The sequence below is a fragment of the Beta vulgaris genome, chromosome 9, assembly GCF_026745355.1.
Source record: "Beta vulgaris subsp. vulgaris cultivar EL10 chromosome 9, EL10.2, whole genome shotgun sequence".
Taxonomy (NCBI): domain Eukaryota; kingdom Viridiplantae; phylum Streptophyta; class Magnoliopsida; order Caryophyllales; family Amaranthaceae; genus Beta; species Beta vulgaris.
In genome coordinates, this window is record NC_079210.1 from 46,019,962 (window position 1) to 46,042,932 (window position 22,971).

General features: G+C 37.0%; 1 protein-coding gene across 3 annotated transcripts; it reads left to right on the forward strand.

The window, feature by feature from the left end:
* Positions 1 to 3,167: 3,167 nt before the first annotated feature.
* Positions 3,168 to 18,792, forward strand: LOC104904071 (glutamate receptor 3.2). 3 transcript variants are annotated; one of them, XM_019251982.3, is made up of 8 exons: positions 3,168 to 3,638; positions 7,895 to 7,972; positions 8,069 to 8,290; positions 9,474 to 10,810; positions 10,911 to 11,188; positions 11,295 to 11,326; positions 11,424 to 11,818; positions 18,208 to 18,792. In XM_019251982.3, the coding sequence occupies exons 3-8, from the start codon at positions 8,083 to 8,085 to the stop codon at positions 18,625 to 18,627; spliced, it is 2,670 nt and encodes an 889-aa protein (XP_019107527.2). In that variant the 5' UTR covers positions 3,168 to 3,638; positions 7,895 to 7,972; positions 8,069 to 8,082; the 3' UTR covers positions 18,628 to 18,792. The 3 variants fall into 3 exon arrangements, with proteins under 3 accessions (XP_019107527.2, XP_048492196.1, XP_010690551.2); XM_048636239.2 differs by having other exon boundaries at positions 3,168 to 3,631; XM_010692249.4 differs by having other exon boundaries at positions 7,895 to 8,290.
* Positions 18,793 to 22,971: the final 4,179 nt, after the last annotated feature.

Consider the following 22,971-nt stretch of genomic DNA (forward strand, 5'->3'; position numbering starts at 1 on the left):
CGATTTTTTCTATCGTTGATGCCTATTGGCTATAACTAGTACAACTTTTTTTGATGCATCATTTTGACTTTTTTTTCAATATTTAAAGAGTATCTTTGACCATTTGTTATTACTAATATGTCAAGATAAATGTCATTTTTTAAATTGTTATTGGGTTGAACTCAATATGTATTTCTAAAATATAAATTTTTTCTCCTAGTTTTTAATAATATAAAATTACAAATATCAATGTTCAAAATTGTAATACACGGGTAACATACGATATAAATTTAGTATATCGTTGAAAAATCATTATAATTATTTAAGGAAAAATTATTGTAAGAAGTATTAAATAATACAACATTTGATTGAAAATTAATAATATAGAAATATTATGGTGCATCCACTATTCCCCGTTCTTGAATTTATGTTACTAATTTTGAATGTATCTCTATTATATAAGCCAAAGGCCAAATCCACATGAAAAAGACACTTTAATCCTTGGCTTATAAAAGAATTTCTTTTTTACTAAATTAATAAAGAAAAAGATTAAAGCTGAACAGTAAGTCAATAACTACTGATTGCCAAACAGAGTCATAGTCCACAATATGCAAGCAGTCTCTTTTAAGACTGATGGATTAGGGTCAAACTATCAAATTGACATAATTAAATTGGGTCTTTGTCAAATTGGTATAAAGAAGACATCGACAACATATTAGTATAAAAAATAGACGCACTTTGACAATTTGGTATACAAAAGCAGCTCGAGCGTCATATAAACAAGATTTAAATTTGTTTGAATTTAACAACTCAAATGTATAATAAACATCATCTTCATTGTTTTTACACCATTTAACTCCTTATTATTTCCCCTCAAAAAAAAACTCCTTATTATTTTGTTCTTTTTTAATATGCGTTATTATTATTGTTATTGTTATTATTATTATGTCATTTAAGAAGAGAAAGAGAGGCAAATTTAAGTGAATGAGTTTTCAAATAGTTTTTAATTATCTAACTACTAGTTTAAGTTAAATCCAAACGTAAAAACTTAAATTTGGTAAAATATTTAGGTTAATATGATGTCGAAATTATTTTTCATACTAATTTATCAAAGTGCACAATTTATTACCAATATATATCCAACGACTTTTCTTCATACCAATATGTCAAAAAATCATATCAAGGATGTTTTGACCTAGTTGTTAAGATTAAAGTGTTGTAAATGAAAGGTCACATGTTCGAATCTCCCATCCCCTTCTTTGCACTTTGTACTGCCTTCGTGGCTCATATGGATTAAAAAAAGTGAAAATATTGGGTCAGACCGTCTGACCCAATACCTTCCGTCGGACGGGCTGAGCCCATCAAAACGCGCGGGCTTTTTTTAAAAGTATGTTTCATGGCTGGACCAATAGTTGCCATCAAGATATTTAATTTTCACAGTCACGTTGCTTTTGAGAGTTTCATGGCTGAATGTGAGGTCCTTCATACATCCGACATCGAAAGTTAAAAGAGAAATGGAGAAGAAGAAAGATGAAGACATGGAAGAAGATCATGGAGATGCCAGATCTGAGAAGAAAAAGAAGAAAGAGAAGCGCACGTTAATGGCAAGAACAACTCCAATTACCAAGATCTCTTCACCGGAAAAGCTGTTGTTGTTTGGTTCTTTGGCATATTTTTTTTTTTGATAATTTCAAGATCTCTAATCCAGTACATCAAAGAGGAGAAAAGAAGACTAGAGCCACACCAGAAAATCAGATCTTCTTTGACATCTTCTTCCCATTTATTCTTTCAGTTGGTATTTTCTATTTTCAATTGGACTATTTTCCATTTTCAGTTGGACTATTTTCCATTTTCAGTTGGACTTTGTTTTGTTTCAGTTGGACTTTGTTTTGTTTCAGTTGGACTTTGTTTCGTAATATGTATACCAACTGAAACAAATAATGGACCAACTGAAACAAAAAATGGACCAACTGAAAAAAATAATAGGCCAACTGAAAGAAATAATGGACTACCTGAAAAAAAATGAAGACTACATGAAACAAAATGAAGACTACATGAAAAAAAGACCAACTGAAACCCAAAGTAAGTCTAACTGAAGCACAAAAACTAACTGAAAAAAAAAAGAAGACTAACTGAAAACAAAATGAAGACTACCTGAAACAAAATGAAGACTACCTAAAAAAGAATAAAGACCAACTGAAACCCAAAGTAAGTCTAACTGAAGCACAAAAACCAACTGAAAAAAAAAAGAAGACTAACTGAAAACAAAATGAAGACTATCTGAAAATAAATGAAGACTACCTGAAAAAAAATAAAGACTACCTGAAAAAAAAATAAAGATCAACTGAAACCCAAGTAAGTCTAACTGAAGCACAAGTGCTTTTAACTGAAGTCGTCCGACGAGAATATTGTGTCGGACGAGTCCGACACAATACGTTCTCTTAAAAAAAAACTATATTTATTTCGTAGTGGCTCTATTTGGCAAATAGAGTTCAGAGTTTACAATTTGCTGTTAGAGTTTTAACTTTTTGTTCAGCTGACAACTTTTTTCTTATAAATATGTTTGGTAACAATTAACTAATTGCTAAGAGGTTAATTGTTATTTGTTATTTGTTTGAGTAAAATGACATGTATAGACATTTTAATACAATATGTAGTAGTATTATTAGAGATAAAAAAGTCATCAAACATATTTTTACCTAATTCTCTAAAGAAAAAGTTCATATTAAGAGCTTTTTCATTTTGAGAGTTTTCATTCCAAAACTTCCTCTAAACCCTTATTTTACCAAACACCACTTTTAAATTTTTTGACTAGTCAAAACTCTAAGGAGTTGTTTGGTTCAAGATATGTAATGGAAAGGAAATGGATACAAATAGAGGAGGGAAATAGTAACAAAGATGGTTACCTTTATTGAATGTTTGGTTCAAGCCAATGAATAGAAATAAAGGGTAACCATTAACTTCAAGTAATGGATTTTATTACTTGAGGGAGAGGAAGGTAACAAATTGGGGGAATCTTACCATCAAGTAATGGTATATGGTAATGGATTGATGAGGGGTTGAACCAAACAAAAAAAAAAGAGAATTGGTAATTGTTTTCTTTTCTTAAAACCCAAAAGTAGCGAACTAAACGACCTTTAAAAGTGTTTCAAAACTCTTTTTTTACTCCAAAACTCTAATTGCCAAACACCCCAAAAATGTCAAAAACCTCTCTTTTTCATATCAATCAGGCATAGCATATCGGCCGAAAAAGTGGTGTTGCAGATATTATAAATATAATCAAAGCCAATATAAAAGTTTCCACATATCAATATATACTTAAACAATAAGGACATGTTTCTCATTGAATTCATTATTCATGCTTTTTGGGCTCTTGCAAATGCAAGTAATGAATTTTTTCTTTTGGGTTTTCTCTCTCATGTTTTTTAAGATTTCAATTACATTCTGAAAAGCTGATCTTTTCTCCTTGTTTTTTTTTTACCGAAAAGGAGAAGTTTAATAAACTTGGCAGTTGGCACGATACCAATTACCAAGAAGAAAAGTTACTTGCTGTCTTTCTCTTTTTATCTGGAAATTACTCGCTTTCTGCGCTATATAGAGTATAGATGGTGGATTCTTGCTTCGCGTGCGAAGCTTTGAGCTTTCCTCCCTCGTAAGTCGTAAGTCTCTCTTTATCTTCTTCTTCCTCTTAAATTTCATTAAGTTATGTGTATTTGATTTTCCTTTTATACTCCCTCCGTCCTAAAATATATTTCCCATCTTATTTTGCACAGTCTCCAAAACGTACATTTGACATACCACATCTTATATTTCTTATTAGTAAAAAAATATAAAAAGTTGATATTACGAATATATACATTGAGACGAATCTAACAAGACCCCTCATGAATATGTTTTTTTTTAATATATTAGTAAGAATATTTGATCAAAATTTTTAAAATTTGACTCCCAAAATAAAAATGGGAACTATATTTTGGGACGGAGGGAGGTTGAGCTGACTGACTAACTTACGGGATATTTAGATCATTTTCTTTATTTCTTAAGGGTTCCCTGGTGGGGATCAAAAATAAGTGTTAGTGAAATAATTTGACTTTATTTCTACTTACGTAATTCTTCCGTTTCATAATACTTGTTATACTTTTCATTGTGGAAAGCTTTATATTACTTGTTATATTTTCTTTTGGATAATAAACTCTTTGTATTTCTTCTCTCTCACATGGATCCCTTTTTTTTTTATTCTCTACCTCTTTTTTCTCCAAAAATTGCCTAAGAATTTGTGAAGTGAGAAGTGTAACGAGTAATATGAAACGGAAGAAGTGCTTTATTTTGAGTTTTGACTATATTCTTTTGTTATTCCACTTCGTTCCAAATTATTTGTTATATATGATTGTTCAGAGTCTCTAAAACGTGATTGTAGTCAATAATATTTTCAATTGTGTACTATTATAATTTATAAAAGATTACATAGAAAATAGCCAAAATTGTCAACTACCTAATATATATCACTTTTCATAAACAACTACCTAATATAAACTTTTTTTTATACAACTACCTAAGTTAACAATTCCGTCAACGCAACACTACCAAAGACGTTAACTTTTGAAATTTCCGTCACATCCCAAACCCTAACCCACCCAGCCCCGTCCCAGGCCCAACCCCCACCCCAGTCCCACCTCAGCCCCACCCCTCTCCCCCTCCCCCTCCCCCTCTCCGTTCACCGTCGCATCACCTGTCAAATTTTCACGCAAGGGGTGGGTGAACGAAGAGGGGTTGTGTCGGATTTTCGCGCATAGCATGGGTCAGATTTTCGCGCAGGGGGTGGGGGAATCGACGGTGAGCGGAGAGGGGGAGGGTCAGATTTTTGCATAGGGGGTGGGGAGGCTGGCAGTGAACGAAGAGGGGGGACGGGGGAATCGACGAAGAACGAAGAAGGGTGGGGGAATCAACGGTGAACGAATGCGCAGGGGATGGGGGAGGCCGACGATGAATGCACACGTAGGGGATAGGGGAGGCCGGCGATGAAAGGACGCGCAGGGCGTGGGGGAGGCCGCGGTGATCGGAGTGGTGTTGCGACTAGGGTGGAGGGGAAGGGTGGGGGCTGTCAAGGAGTTAGGGTTAGGGTAAAGGGGGTTTAGGGTGGGCCCATGTGACGGAAATTTCAAAAGTTAACGTCTTTGGTAGTGTTGCGTTGACGGAATTGTTAACTTAGGTAGTTGTATAAAAAAAAGTTTATATTAGGTAGTTGTTTATGAAAAGTGATATATATTAGGTAGTTGTTGACAATTTTGGCTAGAAAATATATATGAATTCCCTCAAATATATATATATATATTATATATATATATATATAATATAATAATATTATTATTATATATATATATATATATATATATATATATTGAGACAAGTTTAAGAATTTTCAAAAGTATACGTAATAATTAATAATATTTTTTGTATATTTGTGAAAAAGTTAAGGTCAGTTTTACTCGTATAAATCAAATGTTAGAACTAATTTGGGATGAATGGTGTAATATACTTCATAAACAAAAGTTAGTATATACCACATCCGTTTTCTAAAGATCTTGTTACTGTTACTACAGATACCAATGAGAATCAAGTTGTGTGGGGTGGGTAAAGTAGGAGAGGGAAAGTAGTTAAGATAAATAAACAAATAAAAATAGGTTAAAGTAGGAGAGAGAAATGGAGTAAAATTGAATTAATAATGTAATGGTGGACCATATGATAGGGATATGAGAGGGTAAAAAAGGGAAAAAAAATTCCAAATAAGGAATAAAGTAAAAGAAGGAAGATATTCTGGAAACGCGCTTAAACGGAAAGAGGGAAAATCTTTAGAAAACGGAGGGAGTATTTCAAGTATATTTTTCAAAAATATTTTTTACTAAAAGATAATTAAGAATGTATTATTTTTAGCTGAGCTTAGCTAAACCAAATTTATTGGACATGATTAGCACTAATCTTATTAACTTTCTCTCTCATCTTGTAAAAGTTGATCATGTCTCATGACCCATGTATTTTTCGATTATCACTTATGATATGTTTTTATGATTTAAAACCCATGAGTGGCAATGCTATTCGACCTCGTCAGACATGAAACCTTTTTTTTTTCAAAGTAAAATACGCACGATGAAAATATTGATGATTAAAATTGTCGTGTAAGATGTGAAAGTCAAAATGTTGCAATAGTTTTGAGACAAAAGGATTAATTGTTTTGTGGACACTATGGAAAGGGGTAATTTCCACTTTAAAATTATCTGGGTATGGTAATAATTATGTTAAAAAAAACTTAAATGGACCCGATTAGTGTGCATCGGGTTCATGATTGATATTAACATCATATAGTGAGTTTTATAGAGATATATAACCTTATTTACAATATAGTGGATTTTATCAACGGAACACATATAATGAAATTATATACAATATCATGAAGGATTTGTTAATTTTATTGTTTTAACATGCATGAAGATGTAGGTTGTGTAGTATATCCTGACACATGTTTCAAAATATAGAAAGATGTAGTTTTTGTACGATATGGTGAGTGTATGAATGATATAATGATTTTCTGCATTATATATTGAGTATCTGAATGATACAATGGATGGTTAAAAAATGATATAGTTTATGCATGATATAGTAGGTTTATGAGTGATATAGTGGGTTTGTAAATGATATAATAGGTTGTTTAGAAATGAGTAGTTTCTGCATGATATACTTCATCCGTTTCGAATTAAATGCAACAAATGCACTTTTACGCATCATGATGCATTATTTTGACAACAAATATCTAAAATTACGTATTAATAAAAATTACATTTTATGAAAGTACGTCAATGAATCTCATAAGATCTCACTTGACTATGTTTTTCATTATGTATAAATCACAGATCTTAATCAAAGTGAAAAGTTTGAATGGTGAAAAAATGAATTTGTTGCATTTAATTCGAAATGAAGGAGGTAGTATGTTTCTGAATGATATAGTATGCTTCTTAATGATATAGAGAGTTTTTGCATGATTAGTAGGTTTTTGAATGATATAGTGGATTGTTCTGATACGTGCTTTTAGACGGGTGTACACTAATGTTAACATGAACGGGGTCCATACAAGTCAGATTGTAATTATGTGGGTAATTAGCTTCATTTGGCAAATCCAGCCGTAAGTTTCCCGTTTTCTATGAATTGGGTAGCTGACTAGTTGGTTCCATTTTGTGCCTTATTACCCAGCAAATATCAGACTCCTTTTAGCTGACCAAATGATATACTTTTTTTTCTTTTTCTGTGTTTAGCATATTTAGGTTTCAAATTCTTTCTAAGACTTTTTAGTTTTTAGAGTACCACAAATTCCATCTTTGCACTAGGTTCCACATATTTCAGATGGGATAGTCCTGGATAGTACAGTTTGAGCACATTCTTATCAGAATTCTGCTTTCTGCTTGTGGAAGTTTGGACCTTGTGTGTTCTTTGCTCGAGCAATGATATTCCCATACCGGATATGTGCCAATACCATGACATTTATGTAATTTTGATGACAAAAGTAATATTAAAAAATTTATAATTTTTTTTTTTTTTTTTTTTTTGGGCTTGTTAGTTGAAATCTTGTATCATATCCTAACAATATTTTATTATATCAGTTAGCTATTAAATCATATCTGAGCTACATCTAATCATATCAAGTATCTGGTATGAGAAAAGTTTCCCCATACCGGATACAGGAGTATACTTTCTCTTCTTTGCTCTATTTACTACAGGCCCTAATTAAATTTTAATAACATAGGTTTCTGAATTTTCTAATTGTTATATATAGGTAGAATCTGCTTTAGATGTGTAAATTATTGAGGATTTGCTATTCTATATCTTAACTTGCTTACAGAGTTTACTTTTCCTTTTGGGTTTGTAGTGAGTAGTGACTGAGGATTAAAGACAGCTGATTCCTGAAGATGATAATATTGTTTAACTTTAGTCTAAGACTTATCAGGTGTGTTTACACTGCTGTGATTTTGTGAAGGCCAGTTTCATATCTACATCACTATATGCACTATGAAACTAGCTCATGTTGTGCCATGTTTGATAGTTCTTTGCATCATAATGTTGCTCCTAGAAGACACTTCTGAGATAGATAATGTGAACCTTGGTGCTATATTTACTTTGGGCACCTTCAACGGCAAAATTTCGAAGATCGCCATGGAAACTGCTGTGGATGATATAAATTCTGATCCCAGCATACTCAGTGATCGTAACCTGACTCTCGAGATTCATGATTCCGATTATAATGGATTCCTCAGCGTCATGGGAGGTAAATTCCTACCAATGCTACTAAGTTGCTTGTTTAGATATTGGATCATCATTAGCTTTGTGCATTTAGGCCTTTTCTATAGGAGTAAAACCATAATGGAGGATACAACACATGAAATTCCAAGAATTAAGAGTAAAACCACTAGGACTTTTAACGTTGTATTTGAGAAATTAGATATATTTTGGCATGTATTATACATATTCTATCAAAGGATTATTGTCGACAATAGTAATTTACACAATTCTACCGTAAAAGAACCATCATCCCTCATCCATCTAGCCAAGATATATTTTGGCATGTATCATATTCTATCTAGGATTATTGTATCTTGGGTAGCAAGTTATATATCTAATCTCTATTCTATATGGGAAGTGGGGTAGGACACCAAAATATTATAAATCTCATTTTACCCTCATAACATCCCTATTCTAACTACTTATTTTAATGAAAAAATAAAAAATAAAACTACCTAATTAATTTAAAAAATAAAAAAATATTACAAAAAGAAAACCATCAACAATTCAAATATTCCTAATTTATTAGAAATAATTAATAATTAATTTAATTTTCTTCATCTCCTAAAAGAAATTAATTTTTTACGATAAGTCAATCTAACATTGTTGGCAATTAATGTTAATTTATGCCTTGTAAGTGGGTTCGGATTCTGTGGAGTTTGATGAAAACTTTACATAGTGGGTTCGGATTCACTACCTTTGATACTCTTTAATTCAGTTAAACCAACTCATTATTTTTGTTCTTTCTGTTCAATATTCATTCACAAAAAATTAATGTTAACAATCACTCACAGCCTTTTTATTTTTTTACATTAGCGAATTAATATATCTAAATTCATCTAACTATTGAATTTTTCACATTTAAGTTTAATCATAAATAAAGTACGAATGGAGTATCTAATAGAATAACAAATTTTGAAATTAACGCACGCATCGCGTGCATATGAAGGCTAGCCAAAGAGATTTAGTCTAAAATGGATGAAAACAAGGAAAGCGTCTTGATTGCTAGGAAAATTAAAGATTTCATTGGGTTAGAAAAAGAACACTAGAGGCATATATATATCTTCACTTCTCCTTCATTACTTCTTCAGTTCTTTGTTCCAACCATATATTTTAGGCAAGCATTAACAATTATGATGGCCTAATATCCATTTATTCATTTATTACAGCATTGCAGTTCATGGAGACAGATACCGTTGCTATTATTGGTCCTCAAACATCCATGATGGCACATGTGCTTTCTCACCTAGCAAACAAACTTCATGTCCCTCTTTTGTCATTCACCGCTCTTGATCCTACGTTATCACCTATCCAATATCCCTACTTTTTCCAAACGGCCCCAAATGATTTGTTTCAGATGGTTGCCATTGCCGAATTGGTTAGCTACTACCGATGGACCCAAGTCATAGCAATCTTCACTGATGAGGAACACAGTCGAAATGGGATCACTGCATTGGGTGAAAAGCTCACAAAGAAGCGTGCCAAGATCTCTTACAAGGCAATTCTTCCTCCTGATATCAGAGGAAAGTTGAGCATCGTAAAGCAGGAATTAGCAAAGGTGAAAATGATGGAATCTAGAGTGCTTGTAGTGCATACTTTGCCTATTCTTGGTCCAATTATTCTCAAGGCAGCTGAGGATCTTGGCATGATAGGAAATGGCTATGTTTGGATAACAACTGCATGGCTTTCCTCCATCTTAGATTGTAAGACAGAGCCAGAGACTTACCAAATTACTCAAGGGGTAATGACTCTTCGTTCGCATACTCCTGATTCACCCAGGAAAAAGGCATTTATTGCGAGGTGGAACAACTTGAGCAAAGACTCAACTAGGTTGAATGTATATGGGTTGTATGCCTATGACACTGTTTGGTTGATTGCTCGTGCAATTGATGCATTTCTACGTCAAGGCAACAATATTTCATTTTCAAATGATCCGGTTTTGACTGCTGTTGGAGGAGGCAACATGGACTTAAGTGCTTTAAGTATCTTTGATGGAGGAAATGAATTGCTTAAGACCATACTGAAAACCAGTATGACAGGTCTTACGGGCCCAATTCGATACAATCCAGATAGAGTTTTGGTTAACCCTTCTTTTGATGTCCTTAACATAGTTGGTAGTCAAATGAGGAGGATTGGATACTGGTCAAACTATTCCGGGTTATCTATTTTACCGCCAGAGATTCTTCGTAAAAGGCCACCAAACCGTTCATTTGCCAGTCAGAAACTATACAGTGTTGTATGGCCTGGAGGAACTAAGAAGCAGCCTCGCGGATGGGTTTTCCCACGTGATGGGAGAAAATTGCGAATTGGGGTTCCCCAACGGGTCAGCTTCCTAAATTTTGTTTATCAAGACAATCTAACTCATGCTATTCATGGATATTGCATTGATGTTTTCGAGGCTGCTGTAAAGTTGCTCCCGTACTCAGTTCCTTATGAATTCATATTTTTTGGAGACGGGCATCAAAATCCCAGCTATAACGAACTTATAAAAAAGATCACAATGGGTGTAAGTATTATCAACATTTTACATTGTATATTCTTCTAGTGATCAAATAAAGCATATAATGGCATTGATTATGTACTGATCTTCAGATGGGATGTTTTAGGAATTTGATGCTGCTGTTGGAGACATTGCAATTATAACCAACCGCACAATGATTGTAGACTTCACTCAGCCATATGCAGATTTAGGGTTGGTCGTTATAGCCCCTGTTAAAAAGTTGGTCTCTAGCTCTTGGGCATTCTTAGGGCCATTCACACCACTCATGTGGGCTGTTACAGGTGTATTTTTTCTTGTAGTAGGTACAGTTATTTGGATCCTAGAACACAGAATAAATGATCAATTCCGCGGGCCTCCCAGGCAACAGCTTAAGACAATGCTGTGGTAAATTTATAATATGCAATTATGCATTAAGAAGATAAGTAGATACTTTCAGTTATGCTTCTCTTCATGATGGATGTCTCACATAGTTTTCTTCTCAAATTTTCAGGTTTAGTTTCTCAACCCTTTTTTTTGCTCACAGTGAGTCTCTTCTATTCAATATATCTGATACTTATTGTGAACTGTTATATATTTTGCTAAATCTTATGAACTTTGTTGAATCCTTTTTAACATTTAGGAGAAAACACTGTAAGCACGCTTGGTCGGATCGTTCTCGCAATATGGTTGTTTGTGGTTTTGATCATCCAGTCAAGCTATACAGCTAATTTGACTTCTTTCCTGACTGTCCAACAACTTTCATTTTCTATCAAAGGAATTGACTCGTTGATTACTAGCAATGCACAGATAGGATTTCAAGTAGGCTCTTATGCAGAAAACTATCTGAATGAGGAACTTAACATCCACAGATCAAGGCTTGAGGCTCTAAATTCCCCTGAAGATTATGCTGAGGCTCTCAAATCAGGAAGAGTTGCTGCTGTGGTTGATGAACAACCATATGCCAATCTTTTTCTTTCCAACTACTGCCAATTTGCAATTTCAGGCCCACAGTTCACTAAGAGTGGTTGGGGATTTGTGAGTATCACTAACCTGGAGTTTAAGTAATTATATGAAATTCTTGCATTTTTAATTTTATCAATATGTTTGTGCTGTCAGTCACTTGGAAGTTGGAATTATGCAATCTCATTTTGCATTGTGCTCTTTTTTGTTTGCAATCACTTAGTCTTAATAAGGTTTAATGAATTTGTTGATTATAGTTTGTATCATTTGCAAGGAATTCGTTTGTTGGAGGGGAATAGCCAAGTTTTAGAACTGATCAACTTGTGCTCGGCTGCTCGCCCTCAAGAAAAGCATGGTTTTGTGCTGAAAATATTGTCCTGATTTTCTTGGTTGGGTCCAGTCCTAATTTTGTACAATCTTATGGCCTTTGGCATGATTGTTAGGCCCTGAAATTTAGTATCTAGTCTAAACTAGCTTTAGACCCAATAGAACCTAGCTCGATTGTCCCACGGTTTGGGCATAAACTTTTGGCCAAACCGAACCCCTTGGCTCAAAACGACCACTTTTTTTGGCGAAAACCTGGCCCCACCCAACCCATGATCACCTATATGGCCAGTTCTCTTTCCTTTTTTTTTTTTGACGGGGAAACATTCAGCACATATTATTCATCAAACTCCAAATCAGTTAATACAAATGAATGGATCTCAGGGGGATACTCCCCCATCCAGATTTTAGTGCTATTCAAAGACAAGCTCAAATGCGCTAAATGATGAGCTACCATGTTCCCACTCCGACATATATGATTAAACGATACAACGTTAAAGGACAAGGCATAATCTAGGATATCTTTCACAATATTCCCGAAGCTCGAGTTCTCAATGGCCTGCTTCTTCAACTGAGAGATAAGTTTGAGGCAGTCGTTCTCCAGAATGATTTCTCTAAAACCCGCAGCTCCCGCGATAGTCAACACCTCCCGGATCGCCATTGCCTCCGCTATATCGGGCGCGAATCTGCCCTCCATTTTGCCACAGCAAGCCAGACATACTTCCCCCATCGAGTCCCGGATCACACCACCGAACCCAATCAGACCTCCAGTCAACACAGCAGCATCAGTGTTGAGTTTTAAGCTTCCCTCCCTGGGTCTATTCCATGTTTTCTGTCCAGGCCCCTCCCGTCGCAGACTATCCTTCCCATCCTCTTTCGCAGCTTGGTGCTCCATGGTGAGACGCATAGCCTTGTCTATCACCTCCTTCACACTCACTTGTTTGCGGTCAAATATCCACGCATTCCTACGCAACCATATACCCCATAATAAGTTCCAAAAAATCTCCCACCAAGAGTCCTCTATGATTGATGTCGCAAGTTTCTCACACCATTGAGACATATTTTTTTCCTCCAACTCCTGTACTTCCAATCTCAAAGGCGAAAGTCTCCATATACTACTCGCATCCCTACAGAGAGCTAAGGCATGATTGATTGTTTCGTCTCCCTCTCCGCAGACCGGGCATCGCCCATCTTCCCCCATGCCTCTAACCACTAAGTTCGCCTTTACTGCAATACCATTGTGAAGGACCCTCCACCCGAAATTTTTTATCTTTGTCGGAAGGCTCGAATGCCATAACCTTTTCCATATGCTCCCCCCTACACTCTTCGACGTCGACGGAGCCTGCGTTTGCTTGGCTTCCATAGCCTGGTAGTACGCGCTCTTCACAGTGAATCCACCATGGGTTGTCCAATTCCACGCCCATTTGTCCTCTCCTACATTACGAGCTATCGGGATAGTCATGATAGCTTCAACCTCCCATGGAAGAAACAGTTCCTGCAGGATATTCTGCTGCCACCTCCCATGGCTAATGAGTTCACTTACCCATGTCGGGCCCTCTGTAATCCCCCTCTCCGGTGTCCGAGGTCGAAAGTTAGGAATGTTGGGCACCCACGGATCCTCCCAGATATTCACACTATTCCCCTGTCCCACTACCTTTCTGACTCCCTTTTTCAGCAAGTCCCGGGCAGACAAGATGGATCTCCACGTGAAGCTAGCTATCGGGCTCATTTTTGCTTCCAGAAATGTAGTATTAGGGAAATACTTACTTTTTAAAATTTTTGTCATCAACGTGTTTGGGAATTTCAAAATTCGCCAGGCCTGTTTAGCCAATAGTGCTTCATTAAAGGCTTGTAAATTTCTCATCCCCAGACCACCTTTCTTTTTCGCTGCGTACATCTTTGTCCACCCAACCCATGCCGTCTTCCGTTCATCTTTTTTTTGGCCCCAAAAAAACCTCCGGAATAGCCCTTCAATTTCATTAAGCATCGTCACCGGGAGCCGGAAACATTGCATTGCATATGTTGGGAGAGCCTGCGCCACAGATTTAATCAAAACTTCTCTTCCCGCTTGTGATAGAAATTTTTCCTTCCACCCTTTCAACTTCTTTAGAACTCTTTCCTGAATATGCTGAAACACTTTTTTCTTCGATCCACTCACAAAAGTTGGTAGACCTAGGTATTTTTCATGACTTTCGACGGCCTTACATGATAACTTCATCTGAAGAATTTGTTTCTTTTCGTGTGCGATATTTCGGCTAAAAGTCACCTCAGATTTCTCCATATTCAATTTTTGTCCCGAAGCAGTTTCATAAGTGTCCAGAATCTCCAAAAGCTTTTCGGCCTCCTCTTCATTTGCACGGGTAAACAACAAACTATCATCAGCAAAAAACAAGTGGGATATAGCATCAACTTTTTTACCAATCTTAATACCATGGATTTCCTTCCTAGCCTCAGCTTCTCTCAGAAGGGAAGAGAAACCCTCCGCACATATGATGAACAAAAAGGGGGATAACGGATCCCCTTGTCTAAGACCCCGGGATGGACGGAATTGTCGGGTAGGCTGCCCATTCAGTAGTATCGAAAAGATGGACGATGATACACACTCCATAATGATTCGAACGAAACTCCCTGGGAACCCCAGTTTCAACATCATCTCCTCCAGAAAAGTCCACTCCACTCTATCATACGCTTTACTCATGTCTAACTTGAGCCCCATATACCCTTCTCTACCTTTCTTCTTTTTCCGCAGATAGTGGAAACATTCATAGGAAACTAGAATATTATCAGTAATGAGTCTTCCCGGAACGAAACCACTCTGAGACTCATTTATAATACTAGGTAACACTTTTTTGATCCTATTTGCTAACACTTTGGAGGCAATTTTATAGATGACATTACATAAGCTTATTGGTCTAAAATCACCAGGAGACTCACATTCTTTTTTTTTCGGAATTAAAACAATGTAAGTCTGATTTAAAGAACCAATATTACCTCCATTATTCAAAAAGTCCAGTATTGTGGCTGTGACATCACCACCCACTGTGTTCCAGTATTTTTGGTAGAACAATGCACACATTCCATCTGGACCCGGCGCCTTAGTGGGGTGCATTTGATTTAAAGCCTCAACAACTTCTTCCTCCCGAAAATTTTCGCCCAGCATAGACTCCATTTCCTGCGACAGCTTCCTTTGCACCTTATCTATCACTGGTCCCGTCTCAATGTTCCCATTTGCACAAAACAGACCCTCAAAATATTGCACTAACACCTCAGCTATTTCCTCTTCTGCCTTGTGAACCACCCCAGCCGCATCCTTCAGCCTACTAATTTTATTTCGCCGCTCTCTTTGTTTTGCTTTTGAGTGGAAAAATCTAGTGTTTTGGTCCCCATGTCTCAACCATTCTTGACGGCTTCGCTGCTTCCAATAAATCTCCTCTCTTACTTCTAATTCGTCCATCCGGGCATCAATGTCCTTCATTTGTTTAATAATGTTCGGTGTTTGCTCCATTTCCATCAACGAAGCCATTTGTTGTTTACAGCATCGCATCTCCTTAGCAAAATCACCAAACCGCAATCTACTCCACTCACGGAGCTCCCGAGCTGCACTAGCCACCTTCCCTCTAACTCCATTATCACCCCTCCACGCTGTTTCTATAACCTCCTCACACTCGTTCTCCCGAGTCCACATTTCTTCAAAGCGGAATAAACGTTGTTTCTTTTTCCCCCTCTCCGGTCGAAGATGTTCACGCGCCCTAAGGATGAGTGGAAGGTGATCGGACTTGCGTTTTTCAAGATGGGTAACAAAAGACCCTCCATAGGTCTCCTTCCAACTGGGATTTGCTACAAATCGATCCAGGCGCTCTTGGATATTATCCATCCCCCCCTGATTATTCGTCCAAGTGTAAGGGTACCCTACAAAGTTCAAATCTTCGAGGCTACAGTAATCCAAGGCTTCCCATAATATAGCTGACTCCGCGTAGTTGAAATCATTACCCCCTTTTTTTTCCGTCGACCATAGCATCATGTTAAAATCTCCTCCGCACACCCACGGCTGCTCTTCCGTAGTTCGCAGACTTCTCAAAAGATCCCCCGTTTTCTTCTTATTCTCCGCTTCAGGGAAACCGTATATCCCAGTGAACCGCCATTCACACCCACCTCCTATTTTTATAAGCGCATCAACATGGTTTAGGGAGAAAGTTTGTATGTCCACCTCACACTCCTCCATCCATAGAAGTCCAAGACCCCCCCTTCTCCTTCGTCCCTCACCCACGCAATCAACAGCCAACATGCCCTTACACCTTAATTTTTGACGAACTCTCTCCATTTCTGTTTGCCGTAGCTTTGTTTCTTGTAAAAAAATAATTTGAGGTTTTTCATGTATCACAATGCGTCGTAACGCATTGACTGCCGGCATGCTCCCCAATCCCCGGCAGTTCCACACAAGGGTGTCACTCATTGTTCACCGAGAGCCCTATTAGTGGGGCTCGCCACTTCCTCAGTCGTTAAAAGAGCTACATCATTCCACGCCATCAGACTTCCATCAAGTCCGATCTTTTTCTTTATTCCACAAGTCTCCCCTTCCAGGGGTTCATCATTCATATCTTCCCCTTCCCTCCATTTCCTGCGTTCCCCACTCCACTTTATCCCCTCGCTACCTCCACCCTCCTTCTCTCTCGCTCTTCTTTTCCACCCTTTTTTCTTGCATAACATGCTCGACAATCCTGCATTAAAAAACCCTTCAGAGTTCTCCTTTTCTTTGGTACCAACAGTCTCCTCCTCATTTGGGACTCCTATATTTTCCTGGATTTGTAATATACAACCATCCCCAGTAGTTACAGAAGCTTGTTGCACACACTCTTCCTCTTCACTTACTTGCTTCTCTCCCCTCACACCTTGATCCGGAGGGTCCTGATTCTCCGAGCTATCTATACCACACACACTCAGCTTACCTACCATCTCATTCACCCTTGGGCACCCGTCCCCTCCCGGGGTTTTCTTTGGTCTCGTAATGAAAAGATTTCTCGCACAGCTACTCACTCCTTCATTACTCCCATTTTCCATCCCCTCCCGCATCCGCTTCCATGGTGACGCCTTAAGCCACCCCCCATAATTCACCTTCGGGTCCTCCTCATCTCGGCAATCGGGGCAGTCTTTGATTCCATGCCCCATTAAGCCACAATAGAAGCAATAAAGGGGTGGTTTCTCATACTTCACTTCAAAGAAATCCTCCTCTCCTCCCCTCATCTTAACTTTAATTTTACGTGTTAGTGGTTTCCTCACATCCACGTTGATACGAAGTCGGATCGATTTATCAATTCCCACTGATCCTGACACATCCGCTTTAATAAATCGCCCTATCTTCTTGCCTAGGGCCTCCACATTTTCTCTTTTCAAGCGCCCTTTAAAGGGTAAGTTATAAACCCTAACCCACATGGGCAATTCATGCAACACCATATTAGAAGGCTTGGTAGCCTCACTTATATCCCGCAGCAAGATTGCGTGCCGATCAAAATGCCAGGGCTGGCCCTCGACCACCCTCAACTTATCTCGCCAATGGTGAAATTGGAAAACATACTTATTCTCCCCGAGATTACTAATATCCAGTCCATGTATGGGTTGCCATACTTTCTTTATTGTGTTCATAAAAGCATTAGTATTTATACTACGCTTAGTCCATATTTCTCCAACCAGCCCTAATTCGATACGTGCCTCCTCATCATCCCCATCATCCTCATTCCATTCAATCACCTCCTCATTAGGTTTTTGGTTGTTTATTTTTGAGCCGCCATTCTGACTGTTATCATCGGAACCGCTGATAGTATTATTACTACTCTCCCCATTCAAAGAAGTAATGGTGAGATCGTTCTTATTAGTTACCATGTCACCGAAACGTTCCGCCATCAAAAGCCACGTACAATTCTCGATTCAGAATCGAGAAACGCCGCCCCACAGGGAACCCTAGACAATCGCCTAGAAAACCCTCCCAAGGAACCTAAAAGGAGACCTAGAGGGAACTTTTTAGCCGTTAACCTCTAGTAGTTAATTATAATGATTTGCATCTTGGGCCAGTTCTCTTTCCTGATAGAGTGATAGACACAATATATTCTTTGTTTTCTCTCACGGGCTCCATTTGTTAATCTCAGGTATTCAAGAGAGATTCTCCATTAGCTCTCGACATGTCAACAGCCCTTCTGGAGCTATCAGAAAACGGGAGCCTGCAAAATATGACGAGGTTTTGGCTACAAAAAGAACAAGGTTGTCAGCATTCTGTAAATGATTCTGAACAGCTTAAGCTGGACAACTTCGTCGGGCTATTCCTTGTATATGGTGTTGCTTGTATACTCGCTCTTATCATATACTTCTGCTTGATGTTGTACAAATTCCACCAATATTTGCCTCAACAGTCGGAACCTTTAAGTCAAGGCAGCCCTCATTCTGCACGTCTGAAGACATTCTTGTCATTTGCTGCTAAGAAGGAAGATTTGTCGCAAAGAAGGCTGAAGAGGAAACGTATGTCTGCATCAATCCCAGCTTATCATACTGAAATGACGGAGATTGAATAGGGAAAGTCTATCTAATGATCTAAAAGCCAAGATTTTGAAACTTATCTAGGGAATAATCGTAATGGCACTGTTTGGAATACGTAAGAAATTTAATTTTTCACCAAATCATAGTTTAACCACTGAATATCGCGGGCGATATCCCACATTGTTACTTTTGTTTTTTAATAGGGAAGTTGACATCATGACATGACAAGTAATTGCATAATATTTTAAAAAATAAACTCTTAAAAGTTTTTTTTTTGACGCGAACCCTTAAAAGTTTGGTATGAAAGTTGTTGGAATACAAGGTGACACTCAAGAAGGAGGGGTTGAATTGAGTGGTGCCATCTAATCGATTTTCGCAAAAACTCTCTTACGGCTCAGTGCCAGGCTCTGAGCCAAACACTCGTGAAACGCTAATTTGAGTTTTTGTGAATAATAAACTAAAACAATATTAAATCAACACTCAATATTTAACGTGGTTCAATCTCACCTCTGAGATCTACATCCACAAGAAACAAAAACTCTTTTATTTCTTTCAATCCTAAAACATCAAACTCTTGATACAATAGGACTTCCCTCACTACTAGCCCTAGTAGTGACCCCCAACACTTAACTCTAAGTGTGTACACTCTCTATAATGGTAAAATTACAGAAAGAAGACGATCCTCAATTATGTGCTTCTTAGTCAAGCAATTTTGAGGCCAATTACAATCGAATGAGAGTTACTTAATCTGACTCGCTCAGTGCTATGCTCAGTGCCGTAGGAAATTGTTTTCAGCTTTTAATAAGTTCGATTTTTCTCTCTGAAAACATGATATCTAAAAGTGAATTATGAATCCCTTTTATAGGACATAGTTAGGACGACTAGGTCTCAAAAGATCTCTTTTGATTCCTTAAATTAAGGAATTTAATTCTCTTTTAGAAAAACAAATCTTTATCTTTTTCCATCTTTATCTTTAACCTTAAAAAGATAAGTTTTCCATAATAGATTTTCTTTTCAACTCAAATTTTGTTTTCTTTTATCAAAAAGATATTTTCCAAAATAAAATATGATTTTATATTTTCTCAAAACACGTTTTATTCAAATTCAGTTTTAAAACCTTTTTCAAAACACGTTTTAGTAAAACACGTTTTTTTTCGAAAATTTCTTTTTCTAAAATTCTTTAAAACTCGTTTTTCAAAATTACTTTATAAAACATGGTTTTATTAAATACTTTTTCTAAAACTCGTTTTTTATAAAATCTTTTCTAAAACATTTTTTATGAAAATCTTTTTCTTATTTTGAAAACTAATTTCCTTTTTATATAGACATATAAATTAACAATAATTATTTATTTCTTAACTCTAAGAAAATAATAATTATACTAATTTATATTCTATATTTAGCACATAGCATATCACCAAGTTGAGCATATTACTTTTAATCACAAAGTAACTATTCTAAGGAACATATAAACTTGACTTCAATCTTGATTCTTCTTTTCTTCAAAGTCTTCATTTATTAATTCCTTTCTTCATGCATCTGTTGCAACTGTTACATACTTTCATACTATAACATATTATATTAATTTTCATCATCAAAACATAAACACGTATATGCACAACAAATTCCCCCTTTTTGATGATGACAAACCACAAATATAATATTGTTAGAATAATCACTTGTTCCCCCTCAAAGTATGCATCATTAATCACATTAGGGAAAGTAACATAATATCATTCACATACTTTTTCACAAGTAACTTGGTAACCAAGATAATTTCATTCAATAGTCTAAGTATTATACCCATCTTCCCCCTTTTGACATTATCAAAAAGGAGAGCATCAACATGTTTAGCAAGTCAAAGTGAGATATAGTTAGTAAAATAATTCAAGTAGCTCAAGCAATAGATACTAAGGATGCTGGTGCTATGTCATAATCCAACTCACAATCCGAAGTCATTAAGCAAAAATATAATCCAACTCACAATCCGAATTTATGAAGCAAGAAATAATCATGAAGGATCATGGTTATAGCTAAGAATGTAAGATGGAGATAGGTAATGCAAGCTTAAAGATTTGAAATGGTAATTGGCTCAACAAGTGCTTAAACCCTTGCTTTTTTCCATTTTCAACTTTCGCAAATCAACATCATAAGACTTTCTTCACTGTGGCACTGTGGTGCCACTGTGCCACTGAACAATCTATTCCTTTCAAATATAACTAATCTTCGGATATACTGGAATCCAAAATGAATGATCTTCAAACCTTTGATAATATTTTTTCCATCTATGAATTGAACTCTAAGATTTATCTAACACAAGTGTCTTACTCTTCTTTTCTTCTTCTTTTCTTTTCTTCTCTTCTCTCTCTCTCTCTTTTTTTTTTTTTTAAAGAGAGTCAGACCATACAATATTACTAGAGTCAATCAATAAGATATCAAAGGTGAAATAAGTTAATTCGAACCTCATTTTCTTCTAGATACATCTCATGGCACTGTGCCCCGCACAGTATGAAACAGTACTTTCATTCTTTCAAGCATTAGTGTTTCTTCCAACCTTTTCATGTTCCCCCTTAACTAATGCGTCTTCTTCTTTCACTATCTTATCAATATGTCTATGCTTCATATACCATGAATCAAGATTAAAAGCACTTGTTGAACTTTGGGTGAATATGTGAAGAAAAGAAGGATAATAATAGGGAAATGAAGATAAGGTGGGACATATGAAAGAAAAAAATAATGAGGCACAAATGTCAATTTCATGAATAGAAAATCAGAATATTGGGCTAAAGATCAAGCGCAATTGACACGATACACTCTACAAGAAGAAGGTGCTGTCTATTTCTATCTGGGAATGACCCGCTTTCAAAGCTAATTAGCTAAATGGTGGACACTATTTCCTGCTTCGCTTGTGAAGCTTTATATCCCTCGTAAGTCTCTCTAATTTCTGTTGTTTCCCCTAATTTCCCTAATTGTTTTTTTTGATAGTTTTTGATTTTATATAGCTCGCTCAAGGCGGAATATCCCCAAAAAGAAACGACTGGGGTTAACATACATGTTCACAAATGAGCTATTTTCAGCCTATAAGGCCTAAGACATAAAACTAACAAAATATCACAAAACTAGCAAAATAATACAGATCATCATCAATTCAAGCTAGAGCCATGCAACAAAATCCGAATTGCGAGCGAGGCCTTGTTTTGCAAAAGTATCAGCCACTATGTTTGAGCTTCTCCCCCTGTGAGATATTGTAACACCCCTCTGGGACCACGAGCTCGCTAGTAGATATTGTCCTATCTGGGCCCTAGCCCGCAAGGTTTTGCTTTGGAGTGGGAACGACCCACCCAAAAGGCCTCTACTAGGTTGAGGTATCCACCTCTATATAAAGAAGGCTTTGTTCTCCTCAACTTCCGATGTGGGATGGCTTTTACTCCCTTTCCCCACCCCCCTTAAAGGGGTGTCTGCGTCCTCGAAGGCACGACAAGACATCGAAATGGGTCCTGGCTCTGATACCATCTGTAACACCCAGAAAGGGAGTAAAAGCCATCCCACATCGGAAGTTGAGGAGAACAAAGCCTTCTTTATATAGAGGTGGATACCTCAACCTAGTAGAGGCCTTTTGGGTGAGCCGTTCCCACTCCAAAGCAAAACCTTGCGGGCTAGGGCCCAGAGAGGACAATATCTACTAGCGGGCTCGTGGTCCCCAGAGGGGTGTTACAGATATAGAAACATTGAGACCCCTTTTTGGAGTAGATCTTATGAAATTCAAGATGATTCAGGTTCCATGGCCCCCCTTTAGCCATTGTGTCATGACAGCAGCTCATATTATTAATTGGCTGCCTTCCACTGTTATTGCAAATAAGACTCCCTATGAGAAGATGTTCAACAAGCCTCCTGATTACACTCACATGAAGACATTTGGATGTCTAGCTATGGCCTACAATCCTGATAGACATAAGGACAAGTTCTCTACCAAGGCTGTCCCTTGTGTATTTCTTGGCTATCCTACCACCCAAAAAGGCTATAAGCTTGAAAATCTGTTGACTAAACAACAATTTATCTCAAGAGATGTGAAATTCTATGAACATGTCTTTCCTATGCAGTCAACTCAACCTAAATCATTCATGAACCCTCTACCTTTCAATATGCCTAGCCTACCTTCAAACACAATCCTTCAGACTGAACCTATCCTTTCTGATGATGACACTCCTACTGACACTCATATCACAACCCAAGAAGCTACTGATAACCTCTCTATACCTTCTCAACCTCAGCCTGCTCTCAGAAAATCAACTAGACAAACACACCCACCTACTTGGCTAAATGATTTTGTCACCACTTCTAAAACTCACACTGACCAAGCTGAAGCTGCTGCTCCAGTT